At 40.2% G+C, this 25,284-nt stretch overlaps 1 protein-coding gene across 6 annotated transcripts in view; it reads left to right on the plus strand.

Moving 5' to 3' along the window:
• Positions 1-25,284, plus strand: part of LOC1278667 (dnaJ homolog subfamily C member 16) — a 68,282-nt gene that overhangs the window by 33,969 nt on the left and 9,029 nt on the right. For 2 of the 6 annotated variants that reach the window (XM_318286.6, XM_061641452.1), the window contains exons 4-5: positions 12,236-12,410; positions 12,510-12,714. The exons of 1 other annotated variant lie outside the window; for it this stretch is intronic. In XM_318286.6, coding sequence (XP_318286.6) covers positions 12,236-12,410; positions 12,510-12,714 — 380 coding nt within the window. 3 more of the 6 variants (XR_009764586.1, XM_061641473.1, XM_061641461.1) reach the window with 3 other exon arrangements.

The following is a 25,284-nucleotide window of genomic DNA, read 5'->3' on the forward strand; positions in this document are numbered from 1 at the left end:
AACAATTTCCAATTATCTAAGTAATACGTTTATTTCAACCAGGTGGCCGTCTTGCCCCTTTACATAAAAACAACGTCTTTTTGGACCCTTTTTAAAACGCTTCAACAACAGTTTTGTTTGCACTTTTTGCAAGCGAAACTCATTGATGAGTGAGGAAATTCCGCTTTTCAATGTTCCTGCCTTCTGTCGTGCTCCTCTTGTGAGTCTCATGAAAGTGTATGAGGATCGGCGCATGCGATCTATTGCTGTGCCATTTTACAATGGCCGGTATCTGCGCCGCTTGTGCCAACGACATCGTACCTGTTGATCGAATTGTGAAATGCCAGGGTTGGTGCAATGCCGAGTTTCACATGCAGTGGACTCTCTGAGGAACTGTCCGCTATTATAGAGTCCTGTGCACAACTTTTTTGGGCATGTTAGGCTTGTGTAAAGTTCCATAGAGATCCGCGTTCGGCTGTGCTTAGGTCGTCTACCCCTTACACACACACCACTGTCGACTTATCGTCCAGCATTGCCGACCTTAAAGCGAGCCTCCATAAAGAGCTGCCAAAACAAATCACTGCCGTTATTAAATGCGATCTCCTCGAAGTGCTGAAGGATGAGATGCGTTCCTGTTTGCTTTCATCACACACCTCAACCGATTTACCCACTGAACAACCCATTCATCGCAATCCAGCAACATCATACCCCGAAATGTTTAACTCAGTAGTTAACAATATTCCCGATACTATTACACCAACACAAACACAGTTCCCATCTTTGGCGGCCTCACTTAGTGTAAGTGCAATCAAACCGTCATCCTACATCAACAAAACACCACTTAACAACCCGCAAACACCACTACTAAGAGGATCGGGATCACCGCTTGCTTCAGATACACTGGATATCATTCCACACACTGATACGCGTATGTGGCTGTTCTTTACACGTTTCGCCCCATCAGTTACCACTGAGCAAATTTCTCATATGGTGCAAGTACGTTTAGCGCTTGACAAGCGGGATGTGTTTGTTCACCGCCTGACGAAATTCGGCGCTAACACTAGCACACTCTCATTCATCTCATTCAAAGTGGGCATACCGGCAACTTTACGCAGTAAGGCTCTATCACCTGAGACATGGCCCTCCGGTCTAACATACCGAGAGTTTCGTGACTACCGGAACAACAACAATAATAATCCCAATACACGCGCCGTCATCGATACTAACTCGATACATCAACTCACACACGATCACCCTGCCACTCTCGCCGTAGACAGCTATCACAATCCACTCTCACGGTCCGGAATAAGCGCTCCGATATCAACCACCACTACAGATATGCACTCGCAGCCGATTCCTCTCCTGCTATGACCACTACAGATGCAGGTTTGTTTACAACTGAACCACAGCAGGATCTCAACGAGCGAATGCTTGTCACCACTACACCTACCAGATCTCCTCCAGAATGCTTAGCCGCTCCTAAAAAAAGACCGCGACGAGTTAACACTAAACGGACTGGTGATTCTGCGGAAGCCGGTCCGTCAGATGAATAGCAATTGAATATCAACAACGCAACAACAACATACCTACCGATGTACTACCAAAATGTTCGAGGCTTGCGTAAAAAACTGAATGATCTAAGACTAGTACTTTCCGAAACTGAATACAGAATCGTAATATTAACTGAAACCTGGTTGAACAATAACATAAACAATTCAACGACGATCGCTATTCTATTTACCAATGCGATAGAACCACCACCAACAGCACTTTCTCCATCGGTGATGGTGTTCTAATAACCTGCTCTCGCTCTCTTTCATCTTGCGAAATTACACCGACGGATCGAACTATGGAACAGTTATGGGTCAAAATTCGATTGGGCAATATTTTTGTTTATATCGGTGCCATGTATATTCCACCGTACAACGCATATAACGACATAATTGTTAACAAACATCTAGAAAGTATACGCGAAATTTCATCACGCATGAGAGATAACGATCTCCTGCTTGTCGCTGGAGATTTTAACAAATGGGACATTACGTGGTCCAAATTCAATCCAGCCGATGTCGAGGATGTACCATTGCGCTCCACTTTCATGCACTATAAACCGTCATCTAAGTCTCGAAATAATCATATTTTCATCGATGGTATGGCAGCAAACGGCCTTTATGAATTAAGCAACGTTAGAAACTCCATGGACCGACAACTCGATCTAATTTTTGCTAACTCCAACGCCGCTGAGATCTGTTCTGCCGTGTCTAAAGCCGAACCGGCCCTGCTCAAGCTCAACAATTATCATCCTGCACTCGAATGGTCAATACGTCACTATGATCCTCATGAGTCTAGCTCCCATCCAAGCAACACATATCAGCAACGATTAAATTACTCAAAGGCTAATATCGTCGAACTGGAGGAAAGAATATTTCTATTCGGTTCTACTTTTAACTGCTCCAACTTTCCATCTGTTGACGACGCTGTTCATACCTTCACGATTTTCATGAAAGATGCTCTACAATCCTGTACACCAATTATGCTCCAGAAACGCTCTCCAGCATGGAGTAATAACAGGCTTATCATCCTCAAACGAGCCAAAAACAAAGCCATTAGTCGACACCGTTTTATGAGAAGTAATATCACTAGGGAAAATCGTAACAACGCGATACATGCATACCGTCAGTATAACCGATCAAGATATAAGCAATATATATCTTCAATCGAAAGGTACCTTCTCCGACATCCCCGAAAATTTTGGCGCTTCAACGACAGCAGACGACGCTCAAACGTAATTCCAAGCACAATCAAATACAATGATTCCGTGGGCACGTCACCCGAAGATATTTGCAACATTTTCGCTGAACGATTTTCCGATGCCTTCTCCACCTCAATTGTAGATCAAACGGTGATCTCAAGGGCCACATCTTACACACCTCTAAACATGATTGATTATACCATTCCTACGTTTGATATACGCACAGTAGAAAAGTGCCTCAAAAGCCTTAAACCCTCTACAGCTCCTGGTCCCGATGGCATTCTGAGTTACATCATCAGTAAATGCTATCAGTCCCTAGCATCTGTATTAACAAACATATACAACACGTCACTGAGTTCCGGTATTTTCCCACGCTTATGGAAGACCTCGTGGATGGTACCAATATTTAAAAAGGGGATCGCTCATGTGGATTACATTATGGATAACCAACACGGGTTCGTACCCAAACGTTCAACATTAACGAACCTCACTGAATTCGTTAGTTTCTGCAAACGTAATCTCGACTCCGGAGGTCAAGTGGATGCTATTTACACCGATCTCAAAGCTGCTTTTGACCTCATCTCACACGACATTTTAATCGCCAAATTGCAGAAGTTAGGGTTTTCGGAACAAATAGTTAAGTGGTTGCATTCCTACCTCACAGAACGCTCATACAAGATCAAGGTAAACGATCATTCATCTAGAGAGGTGCTTGGCACCTCAGGGGTGCCTCAAGGCAGCAATTTGGGCCCGCTGCTCTTCATTCTTTATATAAACGATGTAGGGCAATTGCTAGCGGAACACCGTTTTCTTTTGTTTGCCGATGACGTTAAGCTGTTTGCTCCTATCAACGATACCAATGACTGCATCAATCTTCAACACGCCATCAACCTGTTAAGCATATGGTGCCGTGATAATGCAATGGTGCTATGTATCGAAAAATGTCGTGTTTTGTCTTTTTACCGTTCTCGGTCTTGCACACGATTCAACTACCAGATCGATAACATATCCGTTGAACGCACCGATACATTCCGCGACCTTGGGATCATTCTCGACACACGTTTAACATTTAACGATCACCTACACAGAAAACTTTTTTTACTGAACTTCAGTAAAATTTTACTGCAATTTTTTAAACTGAAGTTTCAGTAATCCTTTCAGTAAAAATAATGTTTACTGAATCATTCAGTAATGTCCGGTGCTCACCAAAATGACAGCTCGTTTACTGAAATCCCAGTAAAGTCATTCTCATATTACCGATTTTTCAGTAGTTGGTAGCGATTAAAAAATGACGAAATATTTCTTTTAAATTGAGTTTTTACTGATGCGCAGATATTGCCATTCGCTCAGTTCATATTTATACATTTTTTGTGTTGTTTTATACAGTTTTTATACTGTATTTTGCCGCCGCAAGTGTAGATGGTTCAGTAAGCGCTCACAGACACCACGCAATTTCAGCAAGCACAGTGGATTGTAGCAAACATTTTACACACCAACACGGCTGCCAATTGTTTTAAATTAATCCCGTAAGCCGAAATATCACCTGAAATTTCACCAGGGTGCCTGTAAGCGCCTACAAAATCAGCTTTTTGCACATCACGAGCAAGTGGCTACCGCATTGTTTTGTTTTGATGATCTGACTGACAGGTCGATTTGACAGAATGAATTGCTGCATTTTCAGTGATTTGTTTTACTGATATCCAGTTTGACACTTATTTTACTGTTTTTTGATTGATGCTCCTACTCTATTAGCTACGATAGAATTTAACGCGCCATCTAGGAATCTACGTATACGTCAATTCATATCCGTCCCTCGTTATAGAACTCGTTTTGGCCAGTCTGATCCTATGTCAGCTATGTGTCGAACTTTCATAAATAATTTTGATTTATTTGATTTCAACATACCACATAATGTTTTTAGAGATAGACTCAGGACACAACTTACGTAATAATTTTATTTTCAAAATACATTTTCTATTCTTGTGCACCTGTTCTCCCCTATCGATTTATTTACCTTACATAGTCTATAAGCACTGTTTAGGTTAAACCTTAATCAAATTAAATACAACCTTCCGTTACGTGAAAGCTAGATGTCAGCAATGTAAAAATGCAGCGACAAGGCTCCGATAATCGCACCGCCTCCTGAATGCCGCACGGAGGCGTATTTTTATCCCTTTACACATACAGGCGTAGCACATGTACAGCAAAAACGGCACAAATTTCGTTAGGGCAAATAATGAATTGAAACAATAAATTAATGAGGTTAATTTTCGTATGGAATCGGGCGAAGCAATGAAGTTGAATATTTAACGGAATTATAACTCACCAATAGCACCGCACTTCGGCGGAGCTTGGGAACGTTTAATACGTATTGTAAAGTTGAATTTGTAGATTGCCGTAAAAATCGATCACCGACAATCGAAGTACTGCGAAGCGCCTTAATACAGGCCGAATTTATCTTAAATTGCAGACCTACAGGTTTAAGGATTTGATTTAAGGTTGTATTTCGCTAAAAAGGCCTATTACAGGGTTCGCTCGGTGAGTTTGGCAAGGGCTGCTGATTGCATTTGGCGCTAGGTGGCACTAGTCACTACAAGTTTAATACAGTGAACTCACTCCAATCTGAGACCTCTCCAATTCGAAAACCCGCTCTTACCCGCTGCGCAAATTCGAGCAGTTTCCTGCGCAGGAAATGTACCGAAGCCTGCCCGCTGCGCAAAGCGACGGAAGAAATCATGCCGTTCTGAGAATTTTATCATGCCTTCCTTTTCTCTCCAACGGCAAATTTGTCGAGCAGCTCGTCGAGCTACCCGTCCCTGGCTCCGCCTCATACCCCTCGCCTGAGCGCGCTGTCGAAGGTTTGGATGTGTTGGTGCGTCAGACGGCCAATCGCTGTCAGTCGTCGTCCGTGCTTTTTCCCTCCATAGCGCTATCTCTTTCTCGCGTGTGGTCAATGCTCGCGAGCTGTTGTGGCCTAAAAATGCCGTTAACAAACATTGCGGCGATGAAGTTGCATTTTCACAAATCGAACAAAAAAAGCGCAATAAGTTCAATTGCTGCAATGTAAAAATGACTAACGAATCGCTAGTTTACGCAGGAGGGTTTGCTGTGCAACGCGCAGAACCCTAATTCGCATTGACACGTTCATCCCGGCGCTGTTTTTCATCAGCTTTCCGTTCCGTCGGCATCTAGAACGCAAGCTGCTTGTGAAACCGGCACACTGGAAAGTTCACTAGCAGTCCCTGCGGCCTGCCATCGAACTGAACGTGTTAAGCACTAAGCATAACTTTGTAACACTAAGCTTTTTTTCCTTTCGTATGCTGTAGATTACACAGATATGCTGAGCAGTTTGCGCATGTGTGTATGCAAAACTGTCGCCGAATCTATGCTCTTCCGGAATGTTATGATCGATCGGTCAAAGAAATGAAGGAGTTCATGACAGTGGCAGTGTAGGGAAATCGGGGGCCCTAGGCGGAAAGACGAGTTGAGGCCCCTGTAAATGGTAGCTGATGACCGGGAGGAGGGGGTACTGGCACACAGCCGTTGGGAGATTGAACAGTATACTTAAATTGCCGGCGGATTGGGGGGAAGGAGGGGGGGGGGGGTGCCCATGGGACCCCTACGATCATCGGTCACAGGCCCTAAAATTGTAGTCGCCATGGGGGGAGGGGAGGTGCCACGGAGTCCCAACGACCATCTTTCCGGTGGGCCCTTATCGCTAATACTCTGTCCAATTGTAGACAAACGGCATACTACAGACTAGAGATCTTCAGTGACCGCCTAGTCCGCCTACCGTTAGATCCACCGCTGGTTCATGACGGTGTTTTTTTTTACTGTGGAGATGCATCCTTCCCCCTGCCTGCTGCTTATGCACCGGGCAGGAGACAGTGTGGCAGTATGCAAGTTGAACACTGGATAGGAGCGGGCCCGCGGCCCCGCCATCATTCCGCACATCTGCATGCCCGTCGTGGGTTCTAATCGCGTATGAACCGTCCGCCGTAGCAAGGGATTAGTCACCGGCTCCGGCTACGTGGTACTCAAGTCCTGAAAAGGCCGGCATGATCGCGTTGGCTATTACGCCAATAATAATAATAATAATAAAAAGAACTCAGGATAGCAGTCCACACCCGGGTAAGAGTTTGTCTTGACTTTGGTGCTGCCGGGCTACCGGTGTAACGAGACAAATACACGGAATGCACTCGACCAAAACATGAACCTACCGATCCGAACCCATTCCAAGGTAGTGCCGGTCGCACGGCGTCATGATAACTACTCCAAACCAACAAGCCACCAGATTCTGGACGGACAGGTGCAGCACCATACGCGCACCGCAATAAACAAATCCAGAATCCTCTTTTGTATGGATTCAAATCAAAATGTTGTTTCCACTTGCGTCCGCTAGCTGAATTAGAAATAAATGTGCAACAAATCACACGCACGTTTGCTTAGATCACGTGTTTTTTTAATACCCCCAACAGCAGAGCCGATCGCAAAGATGACAATGCCAATTGTTGTTTAGTCTCTCAGGTAGCGAGATCGAAAATGCATGGACGTTGTAGCCGCAGCGGATGAAAATGCACGCTTCAGAATCAAATAGTTTTGGGGTTTCCAAACGCACGCACACACACAAACACGCGCGCGCAAACTCACACACATATACACACAGACACGCGCGCGCGCACGCGATAAGACACCTACGAACGCGCGCACGCGAGAACGCACCTACGAAAGCGCGCACGCAAGCACGCACCCTCCACCAAACCCCCCCTCCCCTTAGCAGCTATCATATAGCGCATCCTCATCCCTAGCGCCGGGCGGGGTGGGGAATCGCGACATGATAGAGTGAACGATCACTTTCCCCGCGCTGTGTGTGTGTGACGAGACCCGAAAACGCGAGACAGATTTCGGCACATTAAAAACAATATTTTATTGCCACTTTACACTGTGCTACATGATGCTTAGAAGGTCGTTGAAGCATCAAACATGTTCAAATTAAAAAATATTAGATTAGTGTTAGACGTTCTGATACGCTTGTTTTAAATAGGCTTCTTCACCCTCCATTGGCACGGGCATCGAATGGTCTCATCAGCAGCGGCACGAAATAAAATAAACCATCAATACACCGACAACACTTCAAATCCCAATCCAGCTTCTCCCACAGCGTCTCAAGGTCACACACAAATTAATAAATGCTAACACCCACCAATAACAATACACAACCGCAATGCACATATGAGTAGCAACGCATACCTCAACAATTAAAAAAAAAAAACACCGTCATGAACCAGCGGCGGATCTAACGGTAGGCGGACTAGCCGGTCGTCGAAGATCGATAGTCTGTAGTATGCCGTATGTCTACAAGTGGACAGAATATTTGCTACAAGGGCCCCCGGAAAGATGGTCGCTGGGGCCTTCGTGGCTGGAGAACCATCTGCACCCCTCTCCAGACAGAGCTAAACCACCAAAAAGCAATATTTGTAATGTTTTTAATGTATTTATTTATTTAATTATTTATTAATTTATTCATTTATTTATTTCTATAATTCTTGTCCGCCAATGATGGCCCCACAAAATATCGTAAATTCTTATATATTGATGTAGCGCAGACCTTCACTAATACTTGAAATGGATGTATGGAAATCAACTCCTGCATAGAATAGATTAAAACTACGTGCCATTGCTGGTATCGGTTCATTTGCCGCATTATTAGTGTTATGCCTATCTATATACAAAAGGGACGATAATCGAGGACTAAAGGGAGGAACGTGTATGTTCACTTTGCTTAATTAACAGGGTGCGTCAATATCTCCTTTTATTAGTTTGGCCATAAAGATTGTTTTAGCCTTTTCAAGGCGCTTCTCTAAAGATTCTTCACCTAACAATAAGCATCTTGTTTTATATGGTAGCGTGTCACTATTTAGCCATCTAAGCACTTTAATCGCGAAACGAGTTATTTTCCTTTGGACATTTTCTATACGTTTGATCCAGCGGTCGGTATGTGGACACCACACAATTGATAAAAAAAGATCTGACTAGACTGTTAAAAAGTGTTTTGATACACTAGATCATTGAACTCTTTCGTCATTTTCCGTACTAAACCTAGGGTCCTATTGGCTCTGCTAACAACGTCTTATAAGTGTTTTGTAAAAGTTAATTTATGATCTAATAAGATACCAAGATCGCGAATTGTATCTACACGGTTAATCGTTTGTCCTAATCGACATGTCATGTCGTCTGTGTCATAATTATAATAAATAAGTTGTCGGGTACCAATAAACGAGATAATAGCACACTAACCCATACAAAGGACAAGAAAATTACGATTGCACCAGTCGGAAAAAAAATTAATCACGCGTTGCAGTTCGTTATGGTCGAAATGAGTGTTAACTAGACGAAATAGTTTTACATCATCTGCATACATTAAGTAACTGCCGACAAGTAAAACAAAAGAGACATAATTTTTATTCAGAAAGAAAAAAGAGACATAATTTACATATATTAAAAACAAAGGCCAAGGTTGCTACCCTGAGGATCCCCAGATGTGCTTGTAAAGATATCTGAACCAGCTTTCCCAAACTTTACGTAGCAAGTCCTATTGATCAGATATGATCGAAGCCATGAAAATAAGTGTGATTGAAAGCCTAGCCTGTCGAGTTTTGCTATCAGTATCTATCAGTATGCTATCATTGGATACACTGTCGAAGGCAGTTTTTAGATATATGCAGTCTATTTGGATGTCTTTGTTAATATTACTCGTACATTTCGAGACAAATTCAATTAGATTTGTGGATGTCGAGCGATTTGGCATAAAACCATGCTGCGCAATTGCAATATAGTTTTTTAAAGGTCCTATCAATGCATTGTGTACAATTATTTCAATCAATTTGGCACATGCTGAAAGAGAGGTCCACTCCTCTTTAATTATTTGCCTCATTTTTATCACCTTTCTTGAATATAGGGATTAACGAAGATGTTTTCCACAAGCTAGGAACAGTGTGTTGTTCAAAGGACAGCCGACATAGATGTACTAGATGCGAGACGAGATTATTACAACGTTTTAGCACCACAGATGGAATACCATAAAAAAATGACCCTGGAGCCTGGAAAAAATGACAGTTTTAGTTTGCATAATATAGCTGACATAGATTATTCGTCAAAATTGATGGTACGAACATTGACAACATTGTGGGAAGTATTTTTTTAAGCTTCATGAATCTGAGTTGCATTAAATATTTGACTATCATAAACGCCATGAAAGCGAGATGCAAATGTTTTTGCTATGTCGTATTCACAACTGGCTATTTCACCTTTATATCTGATTTTATTTGGTAGTTGATTTTTAGCTTTCCTACTCTTGGCATACGCCCAAAATCTCATTATTGTCGTTTATTTATTATCGTTTTTTCATCAGTTGTTTGCTCATATAAAACTTCCAGAAATATAAAGAATGCATATGTAAATAGCTTTAGATCCATATTAGTCAAATTAGATCCACAAACGAACGCACGATTGAAAATTTGTTTGCACAAATTTGATAGAAATCATGCCAAAAATAGTTCTCAAGGTGTGACAACACCATCAGATTGTATATTATATTCTAGAATAATTCGCTAGTAACTTTTATCCAGTATTTATGACAAGTGTTCATCTTTCCCGTAATGCCCGTAGAATATAGATAAAGATTTTGAAAATGCTTTATGATATAATAATTTGGAATTGAAGTATCGATAACCGGCACTCAAAATAAAGTGAACCGGGGAAAACCCCAAAAAATCCGGGAAAACTGGGAAAAACCGGGAATTTAAAATTTTGATTCCTTTGGCCATCCTGCTATTGGCATCCAAATAATCTACCCTTTGTAGTCCTACTGCTGGACAAACATTTATTATCAACCTGAAATATAATGCTTTATACTTACCCTTCTTTCTTCTATCCCTTTCTACGCCCCTAACCGTGTTCTTCGAAACCGCCCTCCCCTAGTGATCCCTTCCCGCCGAACTGCAGTGGGCCGTAATGACCCCCTTCTTCGTGCAATTCGTCGATTTAACTGTGTATATTCTATGTTTGATTTCAACCTTCCCTTATCCTCTTTCCGTTCCCGCATCAGAACCCTCCATAATCCCGTGCTGCCTTAATTTTCAATTTTTAAATTTTAAATTCTAATTTTCTAAAAAAAAAATTTTTCTCAAATTTTAGATAATTTGTGTTAATTTTTGTTAGGTTAGGAACATAGGTAATAAGTATTATTTAAGTATTTGTGTAACCAAAAGGTAGACAAATAAATTTGAATATGAATATGAATGTGAATATAACGAGAACAATTTAATAAAACTACAGTGATATGCTAATTGTTCCGGCTACCTTTTATCTGGTTGTCCGTATATCCGTGTTGTTGAGAAATTACATTTCAATACAAAGATGAGATAGTATGCTGAGGAGGATATAAAAAAAATCGGTATCAGAGCCTCCTGTACCACTTCTGGACTAGGCTTTCAGTGAAAAATTGATTATTCTTGGGTCACAAATAACTGAGAAGTGGTAAATTTTGGAAACATTACTAGTTCGTTCGCGTTCGGTGAAAAGAATCGTTTTGCCCATGCCTAGTCAGTACTATGTATGGTGGCATGGTTCATTGCATGTTGTTAAGTCGTACGATCAGAGCACATTACAAATTATAATAAAGAAAAACACTGAAATTTATCGAAAATTTCAAATAAGTTCATTAAACGAACATGAAGTTAATTCTTCTTCTTTGGCTCAACAACCGATGTCGGTCAAGGCCCGCCTGTACCACTTGTGGGCTTGACTTTCAGTGACTAATTGATTCCCCCCCATAGCAGGATAGTCAGTCCTACGTATGGCGGCGGGGTCTGTTTGGGGATTGAACCCATGACGGGCATGTTTTTAAGTCGTACGAGTTGACATGAAGGCACATGAAGTTAATAGTCAAAACTAATTATCTGGGCTAAGTTGAGTCCTGTTCAGCCCAGATAAACGGCGTTCCACTGTATACCCATTACTGGTATTCAAAATCGGACACTACGAAATGCACATCGAAGTCCGGCCGCTCTTCCTACTTTGCGATCCATAAATCAACGTCATAGAATTTAAATCGTCATGCAAACTATTCAGTAGGCTTCTTTTATTACCTTTCTTTATTACGCGGGAATGTGAAATAAGAATCAAAAATTAACTTTTCTATGGGAATAACGGGGAAAACATAATGACATAATGATAATTCTTGATGGTAGAAAGAGCGACCGAATTGGAACTGTCCGATTTTGAATACCCACCACTGTAGGTAAATGTATGTATATTGACCTCGTAGTGAACATTGTCCATTAATGCAAGACTAGCTATCCATTGAAACATGATAAAAGATCTTTCGACAGTTGTCAATTTCTTTTACGTTATAACCTGCATGTTTATCCGATATATTTTGAACTCATGTGCTTGTATTTCAGTAACATTGTATATATTGATTTCTAAAACTTTCATTGATAGGGAAACGTATCAGTTATATACCAGAGCTGCGATTACATGAATTACGCGCTGAAAAATACAATGGACTGGTTCGTCTCCTAAAGCCGGGGTGTCGCACTATAGTATTACTTACAGATTTACAATCGCGATCGAAATTGATTCCTTCATTTCATAAAGCAGTGTGGCCATATCGGAAGTGAGTTTCTTTTTTTTTCTTAATCAATAAACTTTATGAATAATTGTTTTATTTTATAATACATTTATATTTTTATATTACATTTTATTTATAATACAGGAACAAAACATTAATGTTTGCACACATGTTGATTGAAAAAGGGATTGGATGGTATGCAGAATTATTGCGTTTGTCGTTATCTGAATGTCGCGAAATGAATATCAATCCTCGCAACTGTATTGGAACAGTTGTAGCTTTAAATGGACATCGAAAATATTTTTGCATGTATCATGCTAAACATCCGGAATCAAATCGAGGAGCAAAGGTAAGAAAATATGAAATATAATTTATAATAATATTAAATATAGTTCATAAGTTTATAAACTTAAAAATTAAATATACTAAGTTTGATACAATGAGTTTTGAAATGCTTAACATACATTTCGTTAGTACTAGTTTTAAGCTACATATAACTAAACTGCAACTTAAAACTCATATATTTCAGTTATGAATATCTGTCACACTCGAATCTAACTTCGGAGTAACTGGTAGTCGATACAAGGGTTAAGCTGATTAAATACTGTTTTATTTCTATAATTGTTCCCTTTTATACCTTTTATACAGTCTTTCCACGAGTTACGCGAATAATGCGTTCCGGAGACATTCGCGTTTCTCGGATTTTCGCGTAAGTCGAATGTCATGTTTTATTCACTGGTTTACCAAAATATACTTGATTAATAATGATTTTTGATTGAATTAAGTTTATTTGTGTAATTTATTACTTATTTAATGCTATTCGTGGAGAAATTTTCGGTTATTCCGGTTCGGTCTGCCATATTAGTGATTTAATTTTTTTAAGAAAATCAGATTATTGTTCATTTCACAATTGATGGAGATAATTGTACTGATTTGACATATGTTCTGTTAAAAATAAAAAAATAGCATAACTCTAAATCGCGTAACTCGGGGAAAGATTGTAAATTCATTTTTGTTGTTCTTACTTCCTAAAAACGCTGCGTCGTCAACATGCCGATCATCCACCGATCAGACACGTGATTGCGGCATTGGGTGGGATCGCGAATAATAGTCGTCAAAACAAACGACGGTTAAAAGAGATTAATTCTGCTCGATTTCACTGTTGTTAGGTGTGTTGTCGTCAAATTAACGACCATAGTAGCCATTGCGCAGTTTGTTTGTCTGTTAAATGGAAGTGTGTTTCTTCTTCTTCTTGTGGCACAACAACCGCTGCCGGCCAAGGCCTGCCTGTACCCACTAGTGAAGTGAGCTTGGCTTTCAGTGACTTATTGTTACCATAGCAGGATAGTCAGTCCTACGTATAGGGGCACGGTCTATTCGGGGCTTGAACCCATGACGGGCATGTTGTAAAGTCTTTCGAGTTGACGACTGTACCACCAGACCGCGCCCGGAAGTGTGTTTACTTGATGCAAATAAGTTTTATTAATAAAAATAGTTCAGTTAGTTTCATGATAATGGATTTAAATGCGGTGCTTTTTGTGCGGAGATATTTCGGATGAAAATGAAGCAGTAGATCTTGCCAGTTTTCGTCGATATTTGCGTTGCAAATTGGATCCACTACAAACTTTCGAACAAGTGTATATTGAATCATGTTTTGGTTGGAAGAAGTGCAAGTATAATTTTTGTATACATTTCATTGCTTTTCAGGTTCATTAAAAACTTTCGGGTTTCAAAAACCTTGTTCATTGAAATTCTTAACAAAATAGAACTATTTCTACGTCCTAAGCACAAAAGAGGATCTGCGAAGCTTCAATTGGCTTCCACACTAAAATTCTTAGCTCAGGGATCTTTCCAGTAAAGCGTGGGCAATGATTTTACTGTTCCAATGGCTCAGTCAACGTTTTCGGAAGTATTCGATAAAAAGTTGGAAGTCATGGAACGTGAATTAGCATACGTAGTATGTTTGGAAATGTTGCAGCAGGAAAAATCAGCAGCTAACCAGTATTTCAATGAAAAACTTCCGAATGTATCTGGTGTTGTTATGGTGATTGACTTGATTGACTGTCTCAATCACAACTTCATTTTGCCGCACTAATGTTGAAGCAATTCCGTTGTTTTTTTTCGGTGGTGTTTTGATGAGAAACTGGTTGCACATTTACAGCTGATCTCTTTTCTCTTTGTACTGCTTCCCTTTCCTTCTCTTTTTCAGCTAGATTATCTTGCTGAATATTGTTCTTCGGGATGGTTCGTAGCGGTTTTGGTTTGCTTAACATGCCTAAACACACACCACCTACTTCTCCAGATGCACACTTGTCGCAATTAGTTATTGTCGTGATCCGTTCTTCAATGACATTCAAATTGGCAATTCTTCCTCCCGTTTTGTTCAATTCTTTTTTATTGGAGCCAAGTTTTCTTCCAAGATTTAACGTTGTATTTTTTTAGTTCACACCTATTGAAGTTGAAAGTTATTAAAAGATTGTTTTCTTAGTAACACTACCGAAGTTGTGCGTTCGGAGCAAATAAAAAGTTTTTCTTTCGAATATTACTCACCCTTTTCCATACTTGTGCCTCTTGAAAGTGAGGACCCAGATGATTTAGTTCGGAAGCAACTTCCTTCCAAAAACTGGGCCGATTACTTTTCCGGTTACAATATCCGAATTTTTCTTCATTATTATTATCAACTTTAAATGCTGGATTTTTTTTTTGGTACGGGAAGCTACAATTTGTCTTTTTTTTTATATCATAAGAAAAAGTGAGTATAAATTTTTAATTCGTTTTTCCCGGTTATTCAACTCAAGCGCCAGATTTTTAATTAAACTTTGAGCCTAATGTCAAGCATCAATTGAATGCATATCAACTGAAAAGAGCTGAGCTATTGAATTTCGGTTTATTTTAAAGCATTATCAAAATCTACCATACCCCTCCAATCCACTATTGTACAAGGGGTTCCCTGTCTTTATTTTATGTTGAAGAGACGGGTTGAGCGTATTACTTAGGGCTTACTATCTTTTGGATTGAACAAAAACGTCAATCTGTTTACATAATTGATCAAAATACATGAGCCAATCCATCAAAATCAGTGCCGGTCTCATAGCACAGTCATCAACTCGTACGAGTTAACAACATGCCTGTCATGGGTTCAAACCCCAAATGGACCGTGCTGCCATACGTAGGACTGACTATCCTGCTATGGGGGGATCAATAAGTCACTGAAAGCCAAGCCCACAAGTGGTACAGGCAGGCCTTGGCCGACAACGGTTGTTGAGTCAAGAGAAGAAAAAGACATGAGTCAAACAGGGTTTTCTAGGAGATGTTCTTCAATCTTTTTATAACCAGGGATACTTCGACGGTCAGTAAGGAACAGAGAATACGAATGCCCAAGGTGACGTTACGCAGAGTCGAAAAGAGAGATTTTGTTTTTATCCTCTGCTAAGGTCTAGAAACCATAACTAAAATAAACAGAGAATATATTCATACAATTCCACTACTCATCACTTGAGTCCGGAGTTTTTACACTCCGTCAAATGTATTATACGTAGGATATTGGTCTTGAGCCTGCTACAGGATTATACTAAACTTCTTACGGTCGAACGCTGTTAGTACCAGCACTCACTATACTAGTAAAGTACACTCTCAGCTACCACCGGTGCGGCAAATGTTCGATCAAAAATGTACCTATTGGCAACGAATACGTTGAGTTAGTGAATAAGTCAGTTCCAATCCTAAATAGAAGCTACACCAATCGTACAGCAAATCGGAATGATCTTCAATTTTAACTCAAAATATTTTAGGAAGATAAGTTGTCCAGGGACGACGCGTGAAGCTAGAGCAGGATAAACGAATGCAACATGATTCACCGTGTAGAAAATTCGGTGGCTAGAAAAACATAACACTTCTAAAATTTCTTCTAACGAAACATTCGACCAAAACCTAGCAACACTTTTGTGTATCTCCGTACTAAATCGTTCTACGTTTAATTAAAAAAAAATCAAAATTCTTCAAATTACGCAGCAAGGGTGTAATCATAAATAAAAAAATAGTGACTATGTTGATAGCCTCTTAAAATAATAAAAGGTTTCTTTAGACTTAGACTAAGATATCGTAAACTTACAGCCTACAGATAGTGAATTCCCACATATGTAGGTCAGACTATCCTGCTGTAAGCAATCAATAAGTTACTGAAAGCCAAGTCCCTTACAGAAAAAAGTAGGCACTAAAAATACCAAAGTGTCGACCATCTCAAGCAGGCGCTTCGCTGAAAATGAACGAAAAGCCTGAATTCGTACCAAAATGGATCGTTTGAACAAACATAAATTGAGACTAAAACTTGAATATCTTTCCAACATATCTTGCTTTCACTTAATAACATTAAAAATTCAATAAAAAAGAGGTTTTGCTTAGGTGCAGTTTTCTATCTCACCTTGTATTGCTTGCGAAGTGCATGCAAATTAAAAAAAAAATAAAAGAAAGAAGATGGGTACACACAATGTGAAATCGGTGCTCGATACGCAAGCACCACAAAACGCCAGCCACACCACACCCCACCCCAATGAACATCGTTACACATGTACACGCAGCCCCGGTACCGCTCAAGATCGAAGCGTGATCGATTGTAGTTCCTGGAACCGCCGGTTCCACAGGTGTCGCCGGGGGAAAATTTGATAAAAGCGACTCAAGCTGGAGCTAACTCAGATTCAAACATATTTTTTTTAACAAAGGCAGAAGGAAAACATCTACCTTCAACACCTCACTGGCTAAGAGAGACGCAATAATCTTCATGAACGGATAGAGATAATCGGGACGAGTACCGACTTCGAACGACGAATTCCGTTCGACGCTCATGAGAGAATGAGAACCATGAGATACAACTGTCAAGCATTTAAAGACGTTTATTTCTACGATTCAAGGTTGGTAAAGTTTTGAATTTTGATCTTTTTTGCCGTTGGTAATGGATTTCATTCGTTACATCCATTATTGGATGATTTGTTATCAATTATAAGGCAGCTTTACTCATTTTTCTTGAAATTTGAATTAAACTTAGTTCAAATTTAGGAGGGACGACAGGATTGGATGTACTTAATAAAAATGTATAAAAATACAGATTGATTTTATTTTAAAGAATTCTAAGCGTTATTTACATGGTGAAAATGTTTTGTGATATTTTTCTATAAAATTTTCAGCAGTGTAACAAATTTATATGAAAAACATAAAATTTGACATATACATAAATATTCAACTATATATATATACATATTTAACTATATTATTATAGATATTTGTATGTATATTTATATTCCGATATATTTTATGTTTTTTAAATACATTTTCAAAACTGATGAAAAAATTTTTTTATTGGAAATAGATCACAAAACATTTTCAAAATGTTACATACCTCTAAGTTCAATTCACTTCAAACATTTAAAGCAAAATTTAAAGCAAAACGTTACATTGAAAAAAACAGTCGTTCCAAATCCGCAGCGCAAAACCTCGCGGATTTCTCCCCATACAAACGGGAACGTTCGACCCCGGCAGGTAGAACTCATTCTTTCACGCGCTTCTTATGGTACGTTATATTAAAACTGAGCGCCAAGTGAGCGCCTTCTGACAACCGCGGCGAACGGATTTCGTCGTTCGAAGCCCATACTCGCCCCGAATAAGAGAAGCATATGGGAAAAGAATGGTTTAAAACCAAGAACAACTTCCTTCGTCTAGTGAAAACAGCAACTTCACCATGGCCATCAATTGTAAAACATCGAGACCAAAAAATCCTTACTCGAGTAAGAATAGGCCATACTGACCCACAGCCATCTCATTGAACGATCCAGCCCTCCTCTCTGCCAATTCTGCGGGACCGACATAAAAATCTTCCACCTTTTGACAGAATGCCACGGCTACACACAACTTCGAAATACTTGCAATCTTGACTTTAACATAGACTCAATATTATCAGCCAATCCACAGAAACAGGAAATTCTTCTAAAATTTCTAAAGCTTTCAAATCTTTACCATCAAATGTAATAGTCTAACTTTTTTTCACTAAGAGGCGAAAGAACTCCGTTGGAGCTAAAGCCTCTCTAAATTATTCCAACAACATTCAAACAGATTTACGTAACTCCGAAATATTTGACTTGACTAAAATATGGATTCTATATTATCAGCTATTCCACAGTAACAAAAAACCTAATTAAATTTTTAAGACTCTCAAATCTATTCCACCAAATTTAATAGTTCTGACCTACACAAAGAGACGAAAGAACTCAGCTGGAGCCAAAAGTCTCTATAAAATATGGAAAGAAGAAGAAGTAGAAGATACAAACAGATCATAGGCGAAAGAACTCCGTTGGAGCCAAAGCCTCTTTAAACTACACAAACAACAACATTCAGACAGAAAACCTTGCAGTTTGAACAGAGTTGTATTGTATTGTATTATATTGTTTATTGTATTAAGTGATTGGCCAAACAAGCGACCTTATCACTGAATTAAAACTAGAACGTAAATAACTAACACAAAGAGCAGGTTAAACGCAGTGTACAATGACAAGACGGATCAACAGAATCTTGTAGGTTAGTGCCAGTCAAATAACATGTAACGCTGATTAAATTTACAGGCCATCGCAGTCATTGGGTCGTTCTCGCTGTATGCACGTCTTGTAAGGTCAGTTCCCAAGTGCCACAAATCCACTAAACGACCACTAAACGGCTTCTAAACGACTCAAGTTCTCTACCTAAACGAAATATAGAAAGACTTCGTTTAGCAGACGGCAAACGACTCATGCATTCTAAAAATAGCGAAAAAGCTGGTGGCGCTCTCTGTTGGTGGGATACCCCAACCAGTTGAGCTTCATCGCTTGGAGGAGAGCTTTCTCATTTCCTCTGTACTGTTGTATAGTTTCGAATTGAAGTTATGCATCGCTAGAACTAGAACGGCGATACGCTTGTTTAAATACTAAACTCCAACGGAAACCACCAGCACTGAAGCAAGTAAAATTTGAGTAATAGTCGTTGATACCGACGTATCTGACCACACGACCATTCATATAGATTTTTGCTCAGAAAGTTAAAAGGCTATATAGGTCATGATAAGATGAAACTTGTCGAAACACATTGCAAGAAAAGGATAGCAAAATAATGATGAGTTGTAATACGCCATCTATTGATCAAACCAATGAAGCTGTGGAGCTTTCATTTTTTTTCTATGGATATTCAATTTTCCAGTCGTTTAAGCTTAATCTGTGGCGCTTGGGTTCTTATTAGTCTGTAGTTACGGAACACTCTAGTAGGGACATTTATGTTGATTCTAGCCAGTAGTTCTGGCGAATCTATCTCACCGACAATAAGCTTGGACAAAACCGTACATTGGGCATTATCACGTCTCCTAGCAAGTGTGTCCAGACCAAACAACAAACAACGAGTATGATACGATGGACGAGGGGTTACATTATGCCACGGAGTGAAGTGTAGGACAATACGAGTAACTATCTTTTGGACAGCTTCTATTCTATTGGACCAAACACTATAGAACGGACACCAAACTGTAGAACTAAACTCGAGGATAGAACGAACATAGGACTTATACAGAGTTAACAGGCAGTGTGGGTCATTGAGTTCTCTCGAATGTCGACGAATAAATCCTAGCATTTTGTTAGCTTTGTCTAAAATATCACAGTAATGTTGTCGGAAATCTAGTTTGCGATCCAGGGTGACTCTTAGATCCCTGACCGTATTGCACCGCGGTAGTTGTGTCCCTGATATGCTATAGATATACCTTATCGGACTAGCTATTCTAAAGAACGACATTGACGTACACTTATCATCAGAAATTAGCAGTTCGTTGTTGATACACCAGTCAGAGAAAACATCAATCGATCTTTGCAGAGAAAGAGAGTCGGAAGTGTTCCGTACGATACGAAACAGCCTAACATCATCCGCATAAAGCAGACAATCTGCTTCCGTAATGGCCAGTGTGACGTCGTTAATAAAAAGCGAGAACAGCAGTGGTCCCAAGTTGCTGCCCTGAGGGACGCCAGATGAACTCTCGAAAACGTTAGAGGAGACACCATCGATTTGTACGTAGTAGCTACGTTTAGAGATATAGGACCTGAACCAATTCACCAGCGGAGTAGAGAGACCGATCCGGGCGAGCTTAGCCAACAGCAAGCGATGGTTCACACGATCAAACGCAGCCTTAAGATCAGTGTATACTGCATCCATCTGAGCTCCGGAAATAAAGGCTGCGTGGCAGTTGGAGACGAATTCCACCAGGTTTGTGGTAACACTGCGTCGAGGAAAGAAACCATGCTGGCGTGTAGAAATATAAGAACGACAGTGATACATTAGCGAGTTTTGTATGACAATCTCAAACACCTTGGCACAAGAAGGCACGATGGTTATACCGCGGTAGTTCTCAGCAGAGTTTTTATCCCCTTTTTTGTACTCCGGAAACATCACAGAGGATTTCCAGGCCGTGGGTAGAGTACTTTGGTCAAAAGAGAGTTGGTAGATGTGAGACAGAGGCTCTGTTAAAAATTCGCAACATTTGGCAAGGATTGCCGTAGGAATACCATCGGGTCCAGGGTTGTATGAGGTTTTGACCTGCTGCAGAGCACGTAGTACAGTATCTACCGAGATAATATCGCGTACATCAGTATCAACAACATCACGGGGCACATTATTTAAAGCTGCGTCTAATGATAAGCTTGCATCATCCGTAGTAAAGCAGTCCTTGAAACGATCAGCAAATAGGTTGCACATACCTTCCTTACTGCTTGTGGAGACGTTGTTATATGTGAGAACATCGGGGAGCGAGCTGTTACCGCGGTTTGATTCAACATACCTCCAGAATCGTGTTGGGTGTCTGATGAGCGAGAATTTCTCTCGAATGAGATAACGAGTATGAAGTTGTCTGTTATAGCTTCTATATACATTATGGGCAGCAATGAACCTTAATTTGGAGTGTTGTGTATCATTTGTACTGCAGAAGCGAAAGCATGACGCTTTGTTTTGCTTTAGACGGCGTAAACGTGCATCAGACCATGGTGGACTGCGACGCGGTGGTATTAGAGGACAGCAATCAGATATAAGCGCCAGTAGTGTTGTGTTAAATAGTTCCAATGTTAAGTTAACATCCGGAATACCTTCCAGGAAAGACCAGTCAGTAGATTGAAGCAGTTCAGCTAGACGGATAAAGTTAGTTCGCCTGTAGTTACGTGTGCCGGACTCACGACTTGGTGAAGTAGAACGCCAGGAACGAGCTGTATTGCCAGCACCAGTTAAGTGTAGTTCAACAGGAGGATGATGGACGTCAACGGCAACCATGGGGAAAGGGTACACCACCGGTGGGGCACAATACTGTAGGATCTCGTCAGAGACAATTATGAGATCGAGAATGTTATTCGATGCATTAGGTATAAAGTTGATCTGAGAAAGCTCATTACTGTAGATGCAGTCAAGCAAAGAGCGGCAGTTATCCGTAATTCGTGAATTCTCATAATTGATTCGAAGTGCAGGAACGTTAGAATCATCGTTGTTCCAGGAAAGATTGGAGAAGTTAAAGTCCCCGAATAGGAGAAGCGTATCGGTGGTTGCACAAGCAATATTATCTATGGTGGAGCAGATAGTTTGCATGGCAGTAGTGTTGTTTACTAAATCTGGAGGAAGGTACACTACACCCGTGATAAAAGTACGTTTATTACCATAAACTCTCACCCAGAGTTGCTCAACGGTATCCTGTGTAGGACAAAGTATTGTACGTAGGTATGAAGCAAGGGCAATGAGAACCCCGCCATCGATTGATTTTTTACTATTTTTGCTGCTGCGGTCTGTTCTATACACTGTATCCGGGAACAGTTCCGAGGAATCAATCGTTGAATCCAACCATGTTTCAGTCAGGATAATAACGTCATAGTGGGTTGTAGAAACATAGTCAAAGACTTGATTGCATTTAGATTTCAATCCTCTAACGTTTTGGTACAGGAACAATAATTCGTCAGTATTATTATGGCAGGCGACCCCTGTATGATTGACATGATAGTCGTGCGATTGTGTGAGTGTAGTGTCCGTTCTTTGGCGATGGTTTGTTTTGGTTTCACGATCATTAAGTTGCGTGTGCCTTTCGTCAAGCACTGCCTCAGTAGAAAAAATATTGTTTGTGGTAGGAAAAACAATCGTTTGGTAAGTGCAATTATTATTCACTAAAGTTGTTTCAGCGCCGGTGTTCTTCGTTTGTTGAGTCGTGTCAGGATGATTTTTGTGATTGTAAGTGTGCGCGATGTGCGTGAAATGAATACCGGTGAATATTAGTGTGTTTGCGGTGTTGGTGATGTGCGTGCAGTGTGTGCCGATAAAATTGTGTGATCCAGCAGTGGCGGTGACCGAATATTTAGCACTGTAGGCAAAGTTGTAGGGAAAGGAAAGAGCCTTGTCACGTAACACTTTAAACGACAGGAATGAGAGTGTAGCCGTATTTGTACCCTGGCGAATAAGACAGTGTGCTGTAGCATCATCAATGGATAAAGTTTGTTTTATCATTTGTATAATTTGGTCATTGGTTGTATCGGTAGAGAGCCGGGAAATATATAGCGCTCATTTTTGCACCGTGGAATGAGCGGGAACTATTTTGATCGGAAAAGATGCTATATCCTCTTTTGTGCCAGTTATTACAGGTGGTGCATGAGTTTTGCGTTGAATATCGTCGACTCGCTTCGTATTGTTGTTTTGGCTATTTCTTTGATTGCTCGTAGCACCGAATGTAAACAATGCGTGACTGTCCTTAGTGACATCGGAAAACAAACGTTTGGATAGATTTATGCGACGAATTTTTGTAGGAGGGTGACTGCTACGTGGAGTTTTTAGATCAAGTTGGCTCATCCGTGCAAACCCAGTTTTAATTTCGTTAGTCAATGGCTCCATAACGGTCTTGATGCTTTCGGCTACTGTTGTTATTGCCGCCTGGAAGCCAGATTGCATGGCTGCGTCTTTTACGAATTTGGTGCGCGGTGTAATTGTTTATATTCCGAAATGCGCAGGAACAGATCAGCGGGAACCGAAGTGCAGCGCTGATGAAATGGTGAGTAGGCAGCAGCTGATAGATGCCTCCGCAATTTCCATAGTGCAGGCGTTGCAAATACGAGCCATTGCAATACGGGAACGGTGCAGGTTGTCGTTGCAGCAACAAGAGCGATGGCGGTCAGGACGCGCGAACTCAGACGCGATCTGAAATGCGAAATTTGCGCGAGTTTTTGGGTCACAGAGATAAACGCACTATTGCACGATATACGAACGGTGTTCGAAAATACTGTGATTATACACTGGAAAAATATTGAAAATAAACCGGAAAATAGTTTGATAAACAGCGCGATTTTCAAGAAAATATACTGAGCGATATGCGAAAGCGACTTTTACGTTAAACGTCAAACGTCAATCTGTTAAGATTCAATCGTTAATCGTCCCAAAGAGTTAAGAGCTTCTTTGGGAGATGGTGGCCGGTAGTCTGCTACCTTAACAGTTTAAAAGGCAGAGTTACTATACAATTCAACTATATTCACTCCAGACTCCTCAATTTCCCACCTCAACATCCCATCCCTACTAATCCATGTATCCTTTATTTTTATTCTTTATTTTATTTTTTTACCTTACTGTAGAAAGGACAATTGGGGCGGTCCCGTGGTACAGTCGTCATTTCGAACGACTCAATGACATGTCCGTCATGGGTTCAAGCCCAAAATAGACTGTCCCCCCGTAGCAAGGCATGTCCGCGTAGGACGTTACGCCAAATAGATTAAGAAGAAGTAGAAAGGATAAAAAATTATAAATAATTCAAAGTTTTAAAAAGGTCCAGTGTACGTGACGAAAGAGTATAAGAGTCCTTATATCAATAAGGACCAAAGTCATTATAAATCTTTTGACAGACAGACAGTGCAGAATTCCCCCGTTGCAAAAGCCGGATCGTTCGCCCGGCGTAGCCCTCTGCCGCAACACCCTGACATGAGGCTGACATGACCACGTACTTTCATTACATAAAATAGAATATAACAAAAGGTTGGTAAGGCATACGATGGATTAGATCGAGCCCTCACATAGGTAATAGTGCAATAAAGTGAGTGTTGGCTAAGCGGCGTGTTGCGACCCTAAGAGGGTGAATGAATGTAGGCATACTTATATGAAATATCGAGCGGCAAGGTTTTTATGCGGGAAGGAACTTAACAGTATTTAAGTTATTTATGATAATGTGAAATGTTCTCTGGCCTTTTACAAAGGATGGCCGTTTCTAAGTGACCTAAAAATCCATTATTTTGTGAAAGGTATCAACATTTTTCCAAAATCCTTAGGTTTTTATAACGATACTCATATTTTTGTTAACGTTCTAAATGACCACATAACAACGCAGTTATTAGTTTTTTTTACATAATTGTTATCAAATGATATTTTTTTTTTCAAATTCACTGCCTTTTGTCCATATTTACGTATTTTTAAGTGTTTTTACCCTAATGCCATTATAGGTACACCAAACAGGCATGTTCCTATAGTGGTCTTAGTTCTAAAATCAATAAAAACAGGTAATTTTAGGTTTTTTTTGCAACATTTTAGACATATCGTGCTGTTTTCATAAAAATAACCAAAAAAAAAAGAGTTTTCTGAAAGTAATTTACCAAACAAAGGCCAAAATTCATCTGGCTGAGTGAAAAATCGACATTAAATCAAGCAATCTCTTCTAGGTGTGCAAATTACGCAAGAAATCAATATTATGGCAGTAATCCTTGCTATTCATACGAAAACAGCTTCTAAACTAAATTTCATTGATATACACTTGGAGGTATGTTTGTTTACCAACACTATAGGCACACTATACGACGACTGTAAGAACCATACCACCATGATAGGTAAAACGAGGCTTGTTACTGCCCGCCATGTAATTGACAGC

The sequence above is a fragment of the Anopheles gambiae genome, chromosome X (assembly GCF_943734735.2).
Source record: "Anopheles gambiae chromosome X, idAnoGambNW_F1_1, whole genome shotgun sequence".
Taxonomy (NCBI): domain Eukaryota; kingdom Metazoa; phylum Arthropoda; class Insecta; order Diptera; family Culicidae; genus Anopheles; species Anopheles gambiae.